General features: G+C 39.7%; 1 protein-coding gene across 1 annotated transcript in view; it reads right to left on the bottom strand.

The window, feature by feature from the left end:
* The window catches only part of LOC126481338 (3'-5' ssDNA/RNA exonuclease TatD), a 62,366-nt gene that overhangs the window by 28,246 nt on the left and 15,238 nt on the right, over nucleotides 1-18,882 (bottom strand). The window contains exon 4 of the mRNA XM_050105026.1: nucleotides 2,180-2,363. Within this exon, the coding sequence (XP_049960983.1) occupies nucleotides 2,180-2,363 (184 nt within the window). The remainder of the gene's footprint in view (nucleotides 1-2,179; nucleotides 2,364-18,882) is intronic.

Raw genomic sequence — 18,882 nt, 5'->3', positions numbered from 1 at the left:
AAAATCTAGGTGCCTATATTATTGACAAGAGAAATGAAAATGATGAGGAAGAATGTGTTCGAGGGTCTCATTAAGAACTTTACTGAAGAGTGGAAACAGTGTTTTGACAGCATCATTACCCTGAAACACGGTTGTTTTTGTTCGATCCTGAGAGCAAAACCCAATCCATGGAGTGGTGTTATCCGGGTTCCCCTCAGAAGAAGAAACCAAGACTTTCACGAACAGCAGGCCGAAAGGTGATGGCCTCCTTCTTCTGGGATCAGTGTGCTGTCATTTTCATTTTCATTGACTTCTTGGAACCTGACTCGAATTATCACATGATGCTTAGGGAATTACATTAGGAAATGAGACACTTAAAGTAGTAGATGAGTTTTGCTATTTGGGAAGCAAAACAACTTATGATGGTCAAAGTAGGGAGGATATAAAATGTAGACTGGCAATGACAAGAAAAGCATTTCTGAAGAGGAGAAATGTGTTAACATCGAGTGTAGAGTTAAGTGTCAGGAAGTCGTTTCTGAAAGTATTTGTATGGGGTGTAGCCTCATATGGAAGTGAAACATGGATGACGAACATTTTAGACAAGACGAGAAGAGAAGCTATTGAAATGTAGTGGTACAGAAGAACACTGAAGGTTAGATGCGTAGATTATGTAACTAATGAGGAGGTACTGAATAGAATTGGGGAGAACAGAAACTTGTGGTACAATCTGACTAAAAGAAGGGATCAGTTGGTAGGACACATTCTGAGGCATCAAGAGATCACCAATTTAGTACTGTAGGGAAGTGTGGGGGTTAAAAAGAGTAGGGGAAGACCAAGAGATGAATACAATAAGCATATTCAGAAGGATGTAGGTTGCAGTAGTTACTCGGAGATGAAGAGGCTTGCGCAGGATAGGGTGGCATGGAGAGCTGCATCAAACCAGACTTTGGTCTGAAGACCTCAACAACAAAACTTCCCAGCAGATTAAAACTGTGTGCCAAACTGGAATTGGAATGTAGCTCTTACTTTTTGCAAGCAATGCTCTCAACGACTGAGCTGTCTAACTGGGAGTTTCAAAACAGCACACACACTGCAGAATGAGAGATGCATTCAGTACGAAAAAATTTGTGTTATTTTGGTTAGTTCAGCTGGCGAACAAATGACTGACAAAATAATGACAAGTGAGAGAACAATTTGGTGAAACCACTGTACAAACCATGCCAAGTGGCCAGTTTCAGTATGCAATAGCCATTGCCAACTATACACAAATTTCAAATAGTGCTGTTTATCGTTTAGTTCTGTAAGACGGGGCTGCTGTTGCATAGTGGCATGAGCTAAACACTGTATCTGCTGAACACTATTTAAATACTAGTATACTAGTTGAGTACCAGTATTGCAGCATATGTATGTATTTCAATTATATTAGTCCATATCACCCCCCCCCCCCCCCCAAGTGCTCTCTCTCTCTCCACTTCCTCTGCCCTTCTCTCGGTCTGTCTCTTAATCAAATGCTTTTTATTCTTCACTCACCTAGGGGGTAATTAACCTGCAGTCGAGAACCACTGCTCTATGCTATGGGCTAGAGAACCAGTACTCAAGGCAGAAGATGCTACATTTCTACTACCTTTATTATACTACTTGCATATGAATAGTGAGAATAAAATGACAGAGATTAGCATTGTTGCACAAACATACATGAATGAAATGACAGTGAGTGAATAATATTGGTAGAAAGAACCATCCACCATGAACTGCACAGTTCCTTGCAGAGTGTATTTGTCAATATGTCAGCTAACTCCTAAGTATTAATCTCCCATCCTGTTAAACTTTGTTTTCAATCTGTCAATGTGTCCCTAATGAGACTGTCACTATTTACAAACTAGTACACTGGTTGCATGTCATAATGTCTACTACTCTGACAATCTCATTACCAAAATTCTGAATAATTTGGTTCAGTCACAAACTTTCCTAAATCCTGTAGTCATTTGTTCAACAAACAGTGAAAGACCGTCTTTCTTGAATAAATAGCTTCAGTTCCAAAAATTCAAAAAGCAATTTTTACTGATTATCAACTCAATAAAATACAAAATGAGGAAGTAATGATATTTCTATCATGAGGCAACACAGTGAACAGTTTTTACTGCAATGAAAACAAAAATCTCTTTCAATATTTTTGTGGAAAAAAGCAAGGTTACATTACCTGTTATTCCCAGGTATATTCCCATTTTGATATAGCTTTCTGCTTCTTCGAAAGTTCCAGAAAAACAGTGTATAACAACAGAAGGCAGGTTTTCCTTATACTTTTCCAATATTTTGATTAAATCTTTATGAGCATCCCTTTCATGCAGTAACAGGGGTTTACGCAATTCACATGCCAGTGCAACCTGAAGAATGAAATACTGTTAAATGCAAAATATATGAAACATATGGAGTTATTCCTTTTCTATGCAGAAAATCAATATTGCTAATTGACAGGTGCACACACTGTTCAATAGAAACACAAACATACACATGAAATTCAAGCTTTCGCAACAAACTGTTGCCTCATCAGGAAAGAGGGAAGGAGAGGGAAAGATGAAAGGATGTGGGTTTTAAGGGAGAGGGTAAGGGAGTCATTCCAATCCCGGGAGCAGAAAGACTTACCTTAGGGGGAAAGAAGGGGTATACACTCGCACACACATACATATCCATCCGCACATACACAGACACAAGCAGACATTTGTCAACGTGAGGCAACAGTTTGTTGCGAAAGCTTGAATTTCATGTGTCTGTTTGTGTTTGTTTGTGTGTCTATCGACCTGCCAGCACTTTCATTCGGTAAGTCACATCATCTGTGTAACTATGTCTGAACAATTAAAATGTGACGTATCAATGGTTTTTTTAGTACAACATATATAGCAAAATGACTAGAAAGATGATGTATAATATTCCATATTAAACATTACAATTGTGCTTGAGGTGTCACACTGAAGCCAGTAATCTAAGAGAAAGCCAAACACATCTAGACAGTCATAAGTGTAAATTCGTGACTTTATGGGTAAGTGTTGGAGAAAGGGTGTAAGTCCTGAGATTATCTCCTTTATCTACAAGAAAATAAAACTGTAATGCAATTCAGAGAAAAGTGATGGCATACCACCTCCTAGAAATCAATTCAATTGTTCAAACCAAGCTTTAAGTTAATGACTAAACTTATTTAATATCACCATGAAAAATTATTTTAACAGATTCTGTGCGCAGCCAGAAAATATTTCTGCTGTAACCCATCCCTGACAGTTCCTTTTCTGAATATTTTCACCAACCACCTTAATACTCTTGTCAGTGATCAAGTCCATTCAGGTACAGGAACAAAAAATAAGTTTTGGAAAGATCTTTCATGTGCAGCAACATGTACACTGAAAAGGTCATAAAGGAAACAAGATATCAGAGGACATTCCAAGATCATTAAAATTTCATGAACCATACTAATATGCATAATTCTGGTTAAAGTACACATTCATATGTACAAATCCCCAAACAAATAGGCCTCTACCTGATATTAAGGTTTTCATTGTGGTTTTTGGGATGTAAATTTTGCTTCGAGTACTAATACTGTATTATGTCATGTTTGGTACTTTAATATGGCATAATGCCATATGTGCTAGAAAATGAAAAAGTGCACTTGAAATGCAGCAAACACTCGAAACTAGCAGTAGTGTGGAATTAAACACTTCATTTCAAATAAATTGACTGCCTCACTGGACAAGATCACTAAAAGCCAAATTTCTTTAGCAAACCGACAAAAATAACTTCATTGTTCTTGACCGTCAGAAAGTAGGAACTAAAATAAAATCTGAAACTAATGACATATTTCAGTTTTCCGTAATTATGTGAATGTATTTAATCATTTAATTCACTTGATAGCTTCCAGTCACAGAAATCTGTTTTGTCCTTATTTGAAGTGAGAGCAGTAAACGAAGAGGAAACAGCAAAATCACTAAATGTAAACATGGGTCACGTGGAGTTCACCCACCTCCTCACTACAGCATAAAGTGCTCTGTGCATCAGCTCCGGATCTACGATATTTCCGAGCTGGGGCAATACTAGATAGTGGCATCAGCTAAACAGACTACATTAGGGCTGTTTATTGTATCATTTTAACCTATCTCTAGCATTTTAATGCCCCCACCCGCAATTTTTGTGTACCACAATGTAGTGTTTAAAATGAAGAGAAATATTTCGTCAATACTTAAGTTGATGAGCCTGGGGAAATGGCAATACATTTAAGAAGACTAGTCCTGTCTGAGTGAATGGCAACCTTGTGAAGTCCATGAATTCTGAAGGCATGTAGTAATTCAAGCCTGTCTTTCTGTTGAATCTATGTTGGACCATGCACGAATTTAAACGTTATTTACATTTTTAGATTAGTGAAATATAATTGCTATAATTTAAACTATTTCAATGTGCAAATTGTCTTTGATTACCCTACCACAAGTGCGCACTATGAACAGTTTTGTAAACATAAAATGTGCAAGGTATGCAAAATTTTAAATTGCTACCACAAGCCAAGATGGAAAGTATAAAGGAGAATTTGTTGTACTCCAAATGAATCCCAAGCGATAGCAGGGAATACCGAACTGCGAGAAGCAGTTACTAATGCAACTCTTCTTATAAAAACTATTATTTGAACTGTAGTGATACAAGTTTTTAGAATAAAAAAACTTAACAACAATGGGACAACACAGCATTCTGGATTTCATTATGTTCGAAAAATAATGATGATTTTTGTATTTTGGAAAGAATTTTTATTTATTCTTCTACATTAACATTATCCACTACCAAATAATTCCCATTAGATATTATACACTTATATCAACACTTTCTCCAATACCTGAAACACTTTTGGAGAGATATTTTAGTTCTCTCAATGTTTTTTTTAATTATTATTTTTTTAATCTCACCTATGCTTGTAAAACGATATTCCTTTAAGATTTCTTTACTTCTTGGTGATGGAAAAGTTACACAGGAGCATGTCTTACAAATATGGAGCCTAGGGCATGAATATAATATTGTTTTGGTGAAAAATCCATGAACAAGCAACACATATGAGCAGGTTCATTATTGTGGTGCAAAAGTCATGAATTGTTTCAGCAAAAATTTGGGCTTTTTTATGGATAGTTTCACACAAATGGTACTTAATTTTTTAAGTTCTACTTCTTACTGACTGTTCAACTTTATGGCAAGAATGTATGGTGCACAATGCCACTGAAATCAAGGAACATAGTAAATATAAGTTTCAATATTCCTTTCACACATTTCATACCTAAAACATCTGAAAAAATGTCATGGAACAAACTAATAGATATGTCACTGTCACCACCACCACCACCACCACCACCAACAGCAACAACAACAGTTTCTTTGCTAAATCACAATCAATCAATCAATCAATCAATCAATCACTTTTTTCACTTTTCCACAATTTCACAAGTTGATGAGACTCGCCAAAAGCAATATTTAACAGTTCTAAAACTTCACTCAATTTTTTTTATCAAACAAACTTTCATAAAAATTATATGATCTATTTTTATAGAAACTGAATCACTAAGGCTACCAAAACATATGAAAAACGTTTTGACAGCTGGCAACAGCCAAAATATCCAATATGGCTCACACTGTATAGATCACACACATTTACCACCCCGACAATGTAAAAATTGTGTGAAACGAACTATGACGACACATGAAATAACATTCCTGTTACTTTTTAAACAAACTTTGTACATATTATTTTTGAACTCAAGAAAATGTGGAAAGATAAAGATTTTTCAATTCTGCAGCATTATGAGTAATTGCTTTTGTGAGCTAGATAAGAACATTAGCATCTTTACCAAACATTTCAGTCATTCGTTGAAACTTGTTGGCAGATTAAAACTCTGTTCCAGGCAGGGACTCGAACCTGGGACCATTGCCTTTCATGGGCAAGTGTTCTACAGGCAGAGCACATGTCTGTGAAAGGAAAAGGTCCCAGGTTCAAGTCCCAGTCTGGCGCACACTTTTAATCTGCCAGAAAATTTCAAATCAGCACACACTCTTCTGCAGAGTGAAAATTCATTCTGGATTTCATTCATTGATGTGCATCTCCACAACAAGGAATATTTTAAATGTGAAACGTCATTTGTGTTGGCATTCTCAGAGCAAATTACTGTTGAAACTGTAGTAAGACAGCTCAGAAGGTAAATATTCCAGGCTTGTTCCCACTGTTTTACTTAGAAACATCTATTCTACCAACTTACAGTACTTAAAATGACATTTCCAGATGTTTTATAGAACGTAAATAATGTCTTACTTTTAAAGTTGCATTGACTGTAGCAGTGAATACGAGCATATGTATGTGTATGTGTGTGTGTGTGTGTGTGTGTGTGTGTGTGTGGGCGCGCGCGCGTGTGCGGGTGTACGTGACAGTGTTTAAATTGTGTGTAATTTGCTCAATTCACACCATCCATTAAGTGCAGGCATGGTTATGGATGCAATTAGCATTGATAGGACAACGCTGAGGATTTGGCAATGCAAAATACCTGCACTGAACTCATCCTGAAGATCTGGATGGGCGACCAAAAGCAGAGGTGAGTGTCGGCTTACAAAGATCTTCTGCAGCGCAATGAAGACGACTCCAGCTTTTCGGAAAATGTTGCCACTGGAGATGAAACTTGGATATTTGAATATGACCCGGAAACAAAGTGCAAAGTTCTAAATGACACACTGTAGCTTCAAATATCCAAAAAAGACTCAAATGAGCAAATCCAGAGTAAAAGCCATGCTCATCATTTTCTTCGATCCTGTGGGGGTGGTCCACTATGAATTTGTACCTTAGGGGCAGACAGTGAATGGTGCTTTTTACCTAGAAGTGCTAAGAAGACTGAAGACAAGGGGTCAAGTCATAGGCAAAAATTGGAAATTGCACAATAACAATGCACGCAGCCACGCCTGCTCCTAGGTCCACCAACTACCTGACAATAAATAGCATCGAGCATGTGACAATTCCCCAAACCCCTTACAGTCCCGACTTGGCACTAGCAGACTGTTTCCTATTCCAAAAAATGAAATCACCCCTGGAAAGGACTCCACCACAAGACTAAGTGCTGTTAAATAATCTTGCACATGTATCCTTTAAGACCTTCCAAAATCTAAGTACCGGGGAGTCTTTAACTCATGGAAAAGCCACTGGCAAACGTGTGTCAAGGGCTAAACTTTGAAGAATTTTGAGGCATTGTAGTAATAACCAAAATAAATCTATTTTTCCATTATTTTTCCTGGTACTTTGTATACAAACCCTGTATAAAACTCAGTAATTAAAAAAAGGAAACAAAGCAAACACTATTGTAGAGGTGTGCAAGTTAACAGGTGAGAACGAAAAGCACAAGCACAAGGTATCTCTGTTTGAAACTAAACTGGAAATACTGGAAGGAGGTAAAAGGATGCAGTCAATGAGCAATAAAACTGCTTACAGTGTGGAACAGACAACAAATCAATTGATTTCAGTAACTAAGCTAATTATCAAATACCTACAGACGGGTGAAAAAATGAGTTACCAAACAAAGATATAAATTTGAAATACACCTTATGACAGCTCAGATATTATATTGCGATGCTATAGCAAAATACCATTCAACAAAAAATAAAGGGTGATATGCATAGTAAAAATGAAGAAGTCCAAATCATTACAACTGAAATTAAACTGAACTACCAATGAATCAAACCACTTCAACTGCATCATTCAATGCTCGGGCTGAGTACTGACACAGTACTTTTGACAAACACTGTTCTGAGTTACATCATACTGGAGCAGCAAAACAGGTGTGGCAGTGAAATGGGTGGTTTTGAATAAACCACCACAAACGATACCGATTTAATCACAGCGATATAAAAGAAATACAACATTAATTTACAATGTTTGCAGTTTACCGTATTTACTCGAATCTAAGCCGCACTTTTTTTCTGGTTTTTGTAGTCCAAAAAACCGCCTGCGGCTTAGAATCGAGTGCAAAGTAAGCGGAAGTTCTGAAAAATGTTGGTAGGTGCCGCCACAACTAACTTCTGTCGTCGTATATATGTAGCGCTACGCAGGCATGCTTCACAGGCACAAAGACAATTACTGGAACCAAAACCTCTGCGTCAGTAAATAAATAAAAGAAAAGGTGGAGGACAAGCTTTTTTTTCTCCGCCCCGAGTTTCGACCACTGCATTTTCATACATTATCCAACGAAGTAAATACAAATTCCGTATTTTTCCTCTTCGAACGTAGCAGCATTTCAATGTACTACGAAAATCCGACTGGCAAGACTGTTTGGGATATTTGTCAATATGGCCAACTCTGCTTTCTGAATTTTTTCCTAACTGTGAGAAGAAATGGTTGCTAACAGGAACTTTTATGGATTGTGAATCACATGCAGTATTCTCTTCACCATAAGAATAATACGAATATAAACATTTTGCCATGTATTCTTTCGTGTTTGCTGCTATCTCATTTAAATCCTGTCCGCCTAATAAACTACGAAACTAGAGTGAGACAACAGCAGATGCGGAAGAATATACATACCATGTCATGTTTATATTCGTATTGTTCTTATGCCTAATAGTGATACAGTCAAAAATGAAGCACGGCAATTGACTAGATTTTTAAATCTAAGATGACTCTAATTCCTGTGCACAATGTAATGTACTAAAGAGGCGTCTGCAAAGATTTTCAAACGGAAAAAATTTTCGCTAAATTCTCGTTCAGAACATCTTCTATCATACGCAGTCTATTATTTGATTCTTGTTGATCATTATCAAGGAAAGCACCAGTGTAAGTAGCAACGAATAGCAGTCTCATGCCATTGTTTTGCTAATGAGACGATTCCTCTCTGTTTTTTTTTTACTTGTAAGCGGCGGTAGCGTGCACGAAAGCAAGCCATGCAGCGAGCGGCGACAGGTCGTAAACCCTCATTTTCAGAATGCGACAAACAATGCATGACACAGTACAGTAATGCATTTTCAGCTTTGAGTGACGGAAACACCTATAACAAAGAGAACTGCACTTGTCAGATCAAAGAAAAATAAGCAATCAATTCAAACCAGACGAAGCACGTGAAAAAGGAAGGGTACCCGTATAAATACGGACGGAGCGCCTGATGCATAACAACGGCTACCTGGTAAAGCTTAACTGCTAAGCTTACGACTTGAACCAAACTACTACAGCTGTATCGTCATTCATTCAACCTAAATTGTGTCTCATATTACAACGGACCAAGTTTGTTTCGATTTGGAAGTGCGGCCTAAAACTTTTCTCTCCCCTTGAATTTCGAGTCTCAGATTTCAGGTGCGGCTTAGATTCGGGAAATTTTTTTTTCCTCGATTTCGAGTCTCATTTTTCAGGTGCGGCTTAGATTCGAGTAAATACGGTAAAGTGACCCACATTTCAAGCCAACAGAAGTCAGACATTACACCTAGCAAGATTGGCACTCAAATTCAATAAGTTCCTGACAAATTTGATCGCTCAGTTCCTGGATGGTGTATCATGGATCACACCAGAAGATATGAGATTTCAAATGACCCCAAGGGAAGAAGACGTCATGCTGAAAGAGCAGTGGGTCTTGAAGGCTAGGAAATGTCTCCATTCTTGGAAATGAGATGACCAGGAAAGACATTCTGCAGAACATTAACGGAACGCCACAAGGAGTGGCATGTGCCCCCCACCCCCTTGCTGGAAAAATGTTTTTGCAGTTATAGGAATATCAACAAGCTGTCACACTAGGAAATAGCTCAAAGCATTAACACAACATTCTGTATCACAGTAACACCACTGCCACGACCATCTTAAAAAAATAAGGCCCTATGATATCAAACAATGATATATCACACCACACTACCACTTTCTGACAGTGAAGTGGTGTTCACATGACTAGTATCTAAGGTTTTGCTTGTTAACACAGCCTGACATATAAAAATTAGCCTTATCAGTCATGATCAGATTGTTGCACTGGCCTAGGTTTTCGTTCACAACTTTCAACAATTCCCAACAAAAGCACAGTCTCTTTGAGAGGTCATCTTTATTCACTTTTTTGGATGGTATTGCAATTCCCAATGTAATATTTGCTGTACACTGTGATGCAATATGTCAACTGCAGTACATGCTTGCGTGCAGAACACCTGGGACTTTGGCTGAAGGCTTCTCCCAATCTCGCAACACTTTCTGACGTGTGCACCTCCCTTTCAACACTGTATTACCCATTTCCTCAAAATTCTGTACTCACACTTTGATAGCATGTGCCGACAAGACTGGGACATGATGTGTGTGAGAGTAAAAAGCATGAAACACACACTACATGGCCCATAGCTGTCGCTGTTTTTTGTAAAATGCCTTACACCAACAGCACATTGTTTGCTGGTCCATGACACCACCTTGACTCAACATCGATATGTGTGTCAATGGCAAAGGTTTGTTGTCCAGATGGCATGACTCCTGTTTTCCAATTCCTAACATAACAATCGCCTGTTTCGGTGTCACACCTATTGTACCTGTTTGTTCCAAATATTTCCAATTGGTTTAAAAATAAGGTTTCAAGACGGCAGGAGGCACTGTGGCTATGTATGTGTGATTTGTGTTTGTATGAATGTTTGTGTGCAATTCATATTTCCAAGGAAGGCCTTTTGGCTGAAAGTTTCAATCATTAGTTGCCTTTTCATTGTGCCTCTCTGCAACTCAATGCTTCTTCTGTGTGGTGAGCAGCAATCTACCCTTTTCATAATAATGTTGTTATTACCTGTACATCAAGGATTTTCCATTGTTTATTTCTTTTAAGAGCAAACTCAAATAAAGTGTTTGTAATAACCATAATTTTGATTGCAGAGAAATCTACCAAATCTTCACCTCTCATATATTTTCCCCCAAGCCAAAATTTCCTACAGTATTATTGGCTGTATAGGATCATATTATGGCATTAAAAACACCCAGATTGCAACATTATCTTTTTTTTAATGTTTTAACAGTTCTTCAATGTTCTCCATACACAGTCTCCACTTCTTCTAAGTCACGAGCTGTTGGTGGGAAATGTGTGTGAATTACTACCAAAGTCCACACAACTACTACTATTTTTACCATCATTAACCAGTTGCCAACGTGGTAAGTATTGTGAAAATTATTTGACCATTTTCCTCTTGTTACAATTTACATTTCATGCTTTCCTTTTCTCTCATCACCACTACAATTTACTGTAAAACCATCACTGTAGTAATCTCCACTTCCCTCCCAGCCTGTCTTACATATACCTAATATATCTAGTTCATTCTTCCTCATCTAATCTTTCACTTCATCCAGTTTTCCTGCTTTGACTAATGTTTGTATATTACGCCTTCTCATCTTCATCGTTGTTTTAGAGAGGACTAAGACCTGAGGACCCCTCTTAACTCTCCAGCCACATCTCGTCTTCCAAGAGCCATGATCAATAGTTAATTCCTCATTAGTATCACCTCCATGGTGGCATTCCACTGAACAAGATGTATTAAGTAATAGGTTACGACTAACTCTAGAAAGCATGAAGTGATTTGACTGACCATTCTAAACTTTCGCCTGCCTCTAACGACAGTACATTTTTTCATAAAACCAACTATTTTGTGACTGGTTTCTTTCCAAAAGAGATTTCACTGTAAAAATTACAGACATATATTAATACTCCCTGCTTTTATTTCTCACCATACACCTATAATCATGGCAGCAGTCCTTCTGACCATGTAATGCTTATTTATGCGCCTAAGCCATCTGAGAATGCTGAAAATGATGAGTTGTGTTGGAAGTGACTGACACGGTGTAGTGATGCACACTGAAGCTTCTGTGCTAATTATTACATCTCGCTATAAGTAAAGTGCTTGGTGGTGCATAAGTTTTGAAACAGATTTTGAAAATGGCTCCTAAGTTGTTAGACAACGAAGCACCAAAATATTTAGAACATCTACAGCCAATTTCAGAGCAAGAGCCTGATTGTAGTGAAATTGAAAGATAAGTACAAACTACTAGCAATGATTCTATAGCATGATAGTGCTGAATCAAGAAAAACTATACCAATGACTCTTATAGCAGCAAGACAGACTCCTCCACTGAAATCAGCATATCTTTCGGCACAGAATGACATTTGATACAACAGAAGAAGACAGGGAGGAAGAAAGAAGTGTCATCACTTCACTTTTTTTACAGCTGGAATTCAGAAAAGAGATTGAGAGATTTTAGATCACAAATGCAGCTGAAAAACTACAAAAGCAAAAAGTTTTCTGACAGACAGCAGGACCAAGGCCACTTGCTAAGAGAAACATCAAAGTTCACAGCACTACAAACTACTTCTTAGTGCCTGTATGCAAATGGTAAAACAGTGAAACATAAAACTGTGCACCGAGATGAAAGCTCAAAAACGACTTCAAAATAGTAACTGGTGTGTTTCTATTTCTGAAGTTGACAAAATGTTGCAGCTTTGTGAGTTTGTGGCTTTTTTTGCACCAAGGGAATTGACACTGATATCAAGTGGTAAGTGATATCGAAGTCTGGAGTCATTTAAAAATTGTTTCTCGCTTTACAGCTCTGGACAAAACATCACAATTGATGATGGGTCTTAAGACACATGTAGATTAATACCGTACATGGGAGATAAATTTGCCATCAAAGTTTGGTTATCACTGGATGCAGACACCAAACAGATGTTCAACTTATTTCCATGAGACAGAAAGAATGGACATCAACCAGAGAATCATAACATTTCCAAATACTTTAGCACGAAACTTGAGGCACCATTCCTTTGAATGGGAAGGAATTGTGATTATAGATATCTCTTCACATATTTGCAAAAGGCCACTATACTGAAGAGTAAACATATCAAGCCAAATGAGTTCAGCGGACAGCGATCATCAGAAAGAATGTTCTAAGCACCACTGTTTGATACTACTGTGATGAAGCATGGACATAAAACCTGGTTTATTTATCAAGAGAAAGAACGAAATAATGTTCCCATTCTCAGTATGCTTCATTCAAGTATAGAAATTGGGAAAAACTCGAAAAGTATTCCAGAATTTTAGATTAAAATTAAATGTGGAGTAACTATACTGGACCAGTTGGCTATAAAACATATAGTCAAAGAGCTTCACAGATATGGGAAGTGAAAATGTTTTACAATACATTGGCCTTTGCCTGAATAAATGAACCGACTTGACATATGTGACAGCTGGAAAAAAAACTTGTGTTTGGAAAATGTATAAAACTTTGTGTCCGGAACTCAAGTTGTGTGTTTGTTTTTTTTTAACACAATTTTACTTTTTTTATACTCCATGAACCACGGACCTTGCCATTGGCGGGGAGGCTTGCGTGCCTCAGCAATACCAATGGCCCTACCATAGGTGCAACCACAATGGAGGGGTATCTGTTGAGACGCCAAACAAACATGTGGCTCCTGAAGAGGGGCAGCAGCCTTTTCAGTAGCTACAGGGGCAACAGCCTGGATGATTGACTGATCTGGCCTTGTAACACTAACCAAAACAGCCTTGCTGTGCTGGCACTGCGAACGGCTGAAAGCAAGGGGAAACTACAGCCGTAATTTTTCCCAAGGGCATGCAGCTTTACTGTATGGTTAAATGATGATGGCGTCCTCTTGGGTAAAATATTCTGAAGGTAAAATAGTCCCCCATTCGGATCTCCGGGCGGGGACTACTCAAGAGGACATCGTTATCAGGAGAAAGAAAACTGGCGTTCTACGGATCGGAGCGTGGAATGTCAGATCCCTTAATCGGGCAGGTAGGTTAGAAAATTTAAAAAGGGAAATGGATAGGTTAAAGTTAGATATAGTGGGAATTAGTGAAGTTCGGTGGCAGGAGGAACAAGACTTTTGGTCAGATGAATACAGGGTTATAAATACAAAATCAAATAGGGGTAATGCAAGAGTAGGTTTAATAATGTTTAAAAAGATAGGAGTGCGGGTAAGCTACTACAAACAGCATAGTGAACGCATTATTGTGGCTAAGATAGACACGAAGCCCATGCCTACTACAGTAGTACAAGTTTATACACTCCTGGAAATTGAAATAAGAACACCGTGAATTCATTGTCCGAGGAAGGGGAAACTTTATTGACACATTCCTGGGGTCAGATACATCACATGATCACACTGACAGAACCACAGGCACATAGACACAGGCAACAGAGCATACACTAGTACAGTGTATATCCACCTTTCGCAGCAATGCAGGCTGCTATTCTCCCATGGAGACGATCGTAGAGATGCTGGATGTAGTCCTGTGGAACGGCTTGCCATGCCATTTCCACCTGGCGCCTCAGTTGGACCAGCGTTCGTGCTGGACGTGCAGACCGCGTGAGACGACGCTTCATCCAGTCCCAAACATGCTCAATGGGGGACAGATCCGGAGATCTTGCTGGCCAGGGTAGTTGACTTACACCTTCTAGAGCACGTTGGGTGGCACAGGATACATGCGGACGTGCATTGTCCTGTTGGAACAGCAAGTTCCCTTGCCGGTCTTGGAATGGTAGAACGATGGGTTCGATGACGGTTTGGATGTACCGTGCACTATTCAGTGTCCCCTCGACGATCACCAGTGGTGTACGGCCAGTGTAGGAGATCGCTCCCCACACCATGATGCCGGGTGTTGGCCCTATGTGCCTCGGTCGTATGCAGTCCTGATTGTGGCGCTCACCTGCACGGTGCCAAACACGCATACTACCATCATTGGCACCAAGGCAGAAGCGACTCTCATCGCTGAAGACGACACGTCTCCATTCGTCCCTCCATTCACGCCTGTCGCGACACCACTGGAGGCGGGCTGCACGATGTTGGGGCGTGAGCGGAAGACGGCCTAACGGTGTGCGGGACCGTAGCCCAGCTTCATGGAGACGGTTGCGAATTGTCCTCGCCGATACCCCAGGAGCAACAGTGTCCCTAATTTGCTGGGAAGTGGCGGTGCGGTCCCCTACGGCACTACGTAGGATCCTACGGTCTTGGCGTGCATCCGTGCGTCGCTGAGGTCCGGTCCCAGGTCGACGGGCACGTGCACCTTCCGCCGACCATTGGCGACAACATCGATGTACTGTGGAGACCTCACGCCCCACGTGTTGAGCAATTCGGCGGTACGTCCACCCGGCCTCCCGCATGCCCACTATACGCCCTCGCTCAAAGTCCGTCAACTGCACATACGGTTCACGTCCATGCTGTCGCGGCATGCTACCAGTGTTAAAGACTGCGATGGAGCCCCGTATGCCACGGCAAACTGGCTGACACTGACGGCGGCGGTGCACAAATGCTGCGCAGCTAGCGCCATTCGACGGCCAACACCGCGGTTCCTGGTGTGTCCGCTGTGCCGTGCGTGTGAACATTGCTTGTACAGCCCTCTCGGAGTGCCCGGAGCAAGTATGGTGGGTCTGACACACCGGTGTCAATGTGTTCTTTTTTCCATTTCCAGGAGTGTATGCCAACTAGCTCTGCACAGGATGAAGAAATTGATGAAATGTATGATGAGATAAAAGAAATTATTCAGGTAGTAAAGGGAGATGAAAATTTAATAGTCATGGGTGACTGGAATTCGAGAGTAGAAAAGGGGAGAGAAGGAAACGTAGTAGGTGAATACGGATTGGGGTTAAGAAATGAAAGAGGAAGCCGCCTGGTAGAGTTTTGCACAGAGCATAACTTAATCATAGCTAACACTTGGTTCAAGAATCATGAAAGAAGGTTGGATACATGGAAGAATCCTGGAGATACTAGTAGGTATCAGATAGATTATATAATGGTAAGACAGAGATTTAGGAACCAGGTTTTAAATTGTAAGACATTTCCAGGGGCAGATGTGGACTCTGACCACAATCTATTGGTTATGAACTGCAGACTAAAATTGAAGAAACTGCAAAAATGTTGGAATTTAAGGAGATGGGACCTGGCTAAACTGACAGAACCAGAGGTTGCACAGAGTTTCAGGGAGAGCGTAAGGGAACAATTAACAGCAGTGGGGGAATGAAGTACAGTAGAAGAAGAATGGGTAGCTCTGAGTGATGAAGTAGTGAAGGCAGCAGAGGATCAAGTAGGTAAAAAGATGAGGGCTACTAGAAATCCTTGGGTAACAGAAGAATATTGAATTTAATTGATGAAAGGAGAAAACATAAAAATGCAGTAAATGAAGCAGGCAAAAAGAAATACAAACGACTCAAAAATGAGATCAACAGGAAGTGCAAAATGGCTAAGCAGGGATGGCTAGAGGACTAATGTAAGGATGTAGAGGCTTATCTCACTAGGGGCAAAATAGATACTGCCTACAGGAAAATTAAAGAGACCTTTGGAGAAAAGAGAGCCACTAGTATGAATATCAAGAGCTCATATGGAAACCCAGTTCTAAGCAAAGAAGGGAAAGCAGAAAGGTGGAAGGAGTATTTCGAGGGTCTATATAAGGGCGATGTACTTGAGGACAATATTATAGAAATGGAAAAGGATGTAGATGAAGAAGAAATGGGAGATACGATACTGCGTGATGAGTTTGATAGAGCTCTGAAAGACGTAAGACGAAACAAGGCCCCGGAAGTAGACAACATTCCATTAGAACTACTGACGGCCTTGGGAGAGCCAGTCCTGACAAAACTCTACCATCTGGTGAGCAAGATGTATGATACAGGCGAAATACCCTCAGACTTCAAGAAGAATATAATAATTCCAATGCCAAAGAAAGCAGGTGTTGACAGATGTGAAAATTACCGAACTATCAGTTTAATAAGTCACAGCTGCAAAATACTAACACGAATTCTTTACAGACGAATGGAAACACTGGTAGAAGCCGACCTCGGGGAAGATCAGTTTGGATTCCGTAGAAATGTTGGAACATGTGAGGCAATACTGACCTTACGACTTATCTTAGAAGAAAGATTAAGAAAAGACAAACCTACTTTTCTAGCATTTATAGACTTAGAGAAAGCTTTTGACAATGGTGACTGGAATACTCTCTTTCAAATTCTGAAGGTGGCAGGGGTAAAATACAGGGAGTGAAAGGCTATTTACAATTTGTACAGAAACCAGGTGGCAGTTATAAGAGTCGAGGGACATGAAAGGGAAGCAGTGGTTGGGAAGGGAGTGAGACGGGGTTGTAGCCTCTCCCCAATGTTATTCAATCTGTATATTGAGTAAGCAGTAAAGGAAACAAAAGAAAAATTCGGAGTAGGTATTAAAACCCATGGAGAAGAAATAAAAACTTTGAGGTTTGCCGATGACATTGTAATTCTGTCAGAGACAGCAAAGGACTTGGAAGAGCAGTTGAATGGAATGGACAGTGTCTTGAAAGGAGGATACAAGATGAACATCAACAAAAGCAAAACGAGGATAATGGACTGTAGTCGAATTAAGTCGGGTGACGCTGAGGGAATTAGATTAGGAAATGAGACACTTAAAGTAGTAAAGGAGTTTTGCTATTTGGGGAGCAAAATAACTGATGATGGTTGAAGTAGAGAGGATATAAAATGTAGACTAGCAATGGCAAGGAAAGCATTTCTGAAGAAGAGAAATTTGTTAACATCGAGTACAGATTTAAGTGTCAGGAAGTCATTTCTGAAGGTATTTGTTTGGAGTGTAGCCATGTATGGAAGTGAAACATGGACAATAAATATTTTGGACAAGAAGATAATAGAAGCTTTCAAAATGTGGTGCTACAGAAGAATGCTGAAGATTAGATGGGTAGATCACATAACTAATGAGGAGGTATTGAATAGAATTGGGGAGAAGAGGAGTTTGTGGCACAACTTGACAAGAAGAAGGGACCGGTTGGTAGGACATGTTCTGAGGCATCAGGGGATCACAAATTTAGCATTGGAGGGCAGTGTGAAGGGTAAAAATCGTAGAGGGAGACCAAGAGATGAATACACTAAGCAGATTCAGAAGGATGTAGGTTGCAGTAAGTACTGGGAGATGAAGAAGCTTACACAGGATAGAGTAGCATGGAGAGCTGCATCAAACCAGTCTAAGGACTGAAGACCACAACAACGACAACAACATACTCTTACCTCAAAATGAGTGAAATCACAAACAAAAATAACTATAAATGAAAATAATTTATGACTTAAGTTTAAATATTCTTTTCATAAAGCTATTTTCTCAGTAGTTAATAGTGTATTAAAACAGAAAAGAAAGATACCTCTACCACTGCAACCAGATTCCCCAATGCTCAAGTTTTAGATACATACAAAGTCTGGTGGTTCTATTGGTCATAGGCTTTCTTTTACTGCCATACCTCATAATTCATTTTTTAAAGGATAACTTCGATGATGACTGTGTCCTATCCAGTCAACCCCTTCTTTCTGCACATTTATTCAATAGCATGTCCATAATGCCAGGCTATGTAAAACATTTCATGAAGTATGAGTACCATATTACTTCACAAACTGGCCGAGGCCCCCATACAATGTGCCAGGAATTTTCCAAAATTTATTTTTGCTAGCATTCTCTAATGTCCTCTAGTCACCAAAAAGTTATTACCCATTTTCCTAAATTTAAGATGCACATATTTTCCTAACAAGGAAAACTTTCCATCCCCCCCCTCCCCCAATGTTTTGTGGTAAGATAGCCCAGTGGATAGCCTGTCAAAAGCTGAACACAGATGAAATATGAAAACAAGAAGAATGTGTACTGAACTGTGAAAAAAGGCGAAACAGAAATGGTGAACAGTCTAACTGTAACAAATGCAATATCGAGAAGTTGGACAGCTGCAGCGTCACAGTTAAATGGTAATGGTGTTGGACTGCCACTCTACAAGCCACGTCCAAAACTCCCTCGTGCCTTCCCCTCTCCCCCCCCCCCTCCCCCCCGAACATTATGAATGGTTCGTCCCGTCATGGAAATGTTTGTTCTCTTTCTGTAGTCTTGGCAGTTG

Source organism: Schistocerca serialis, chromosome 1 (genome assembly GCF_023864345.2).
Source record: "Schistocerca serialis cubense isolate TAMUIC-IGC-003099 chromosome 1, iqSchSeri2.2, whole genome shotgun sequence".
Classification (NCBI taxonomy): domain Eukaryota; kingdom Metazoa; phylum Arthropoda; class Insecta; order Orthoptera; family Acrididae; genus Schistocerca; species Schistocerca serialis.
Note: the sequence above shows the minus strand (reverse complement) of the source record. Positions and strands in the feature narration are given on the sequence as shown.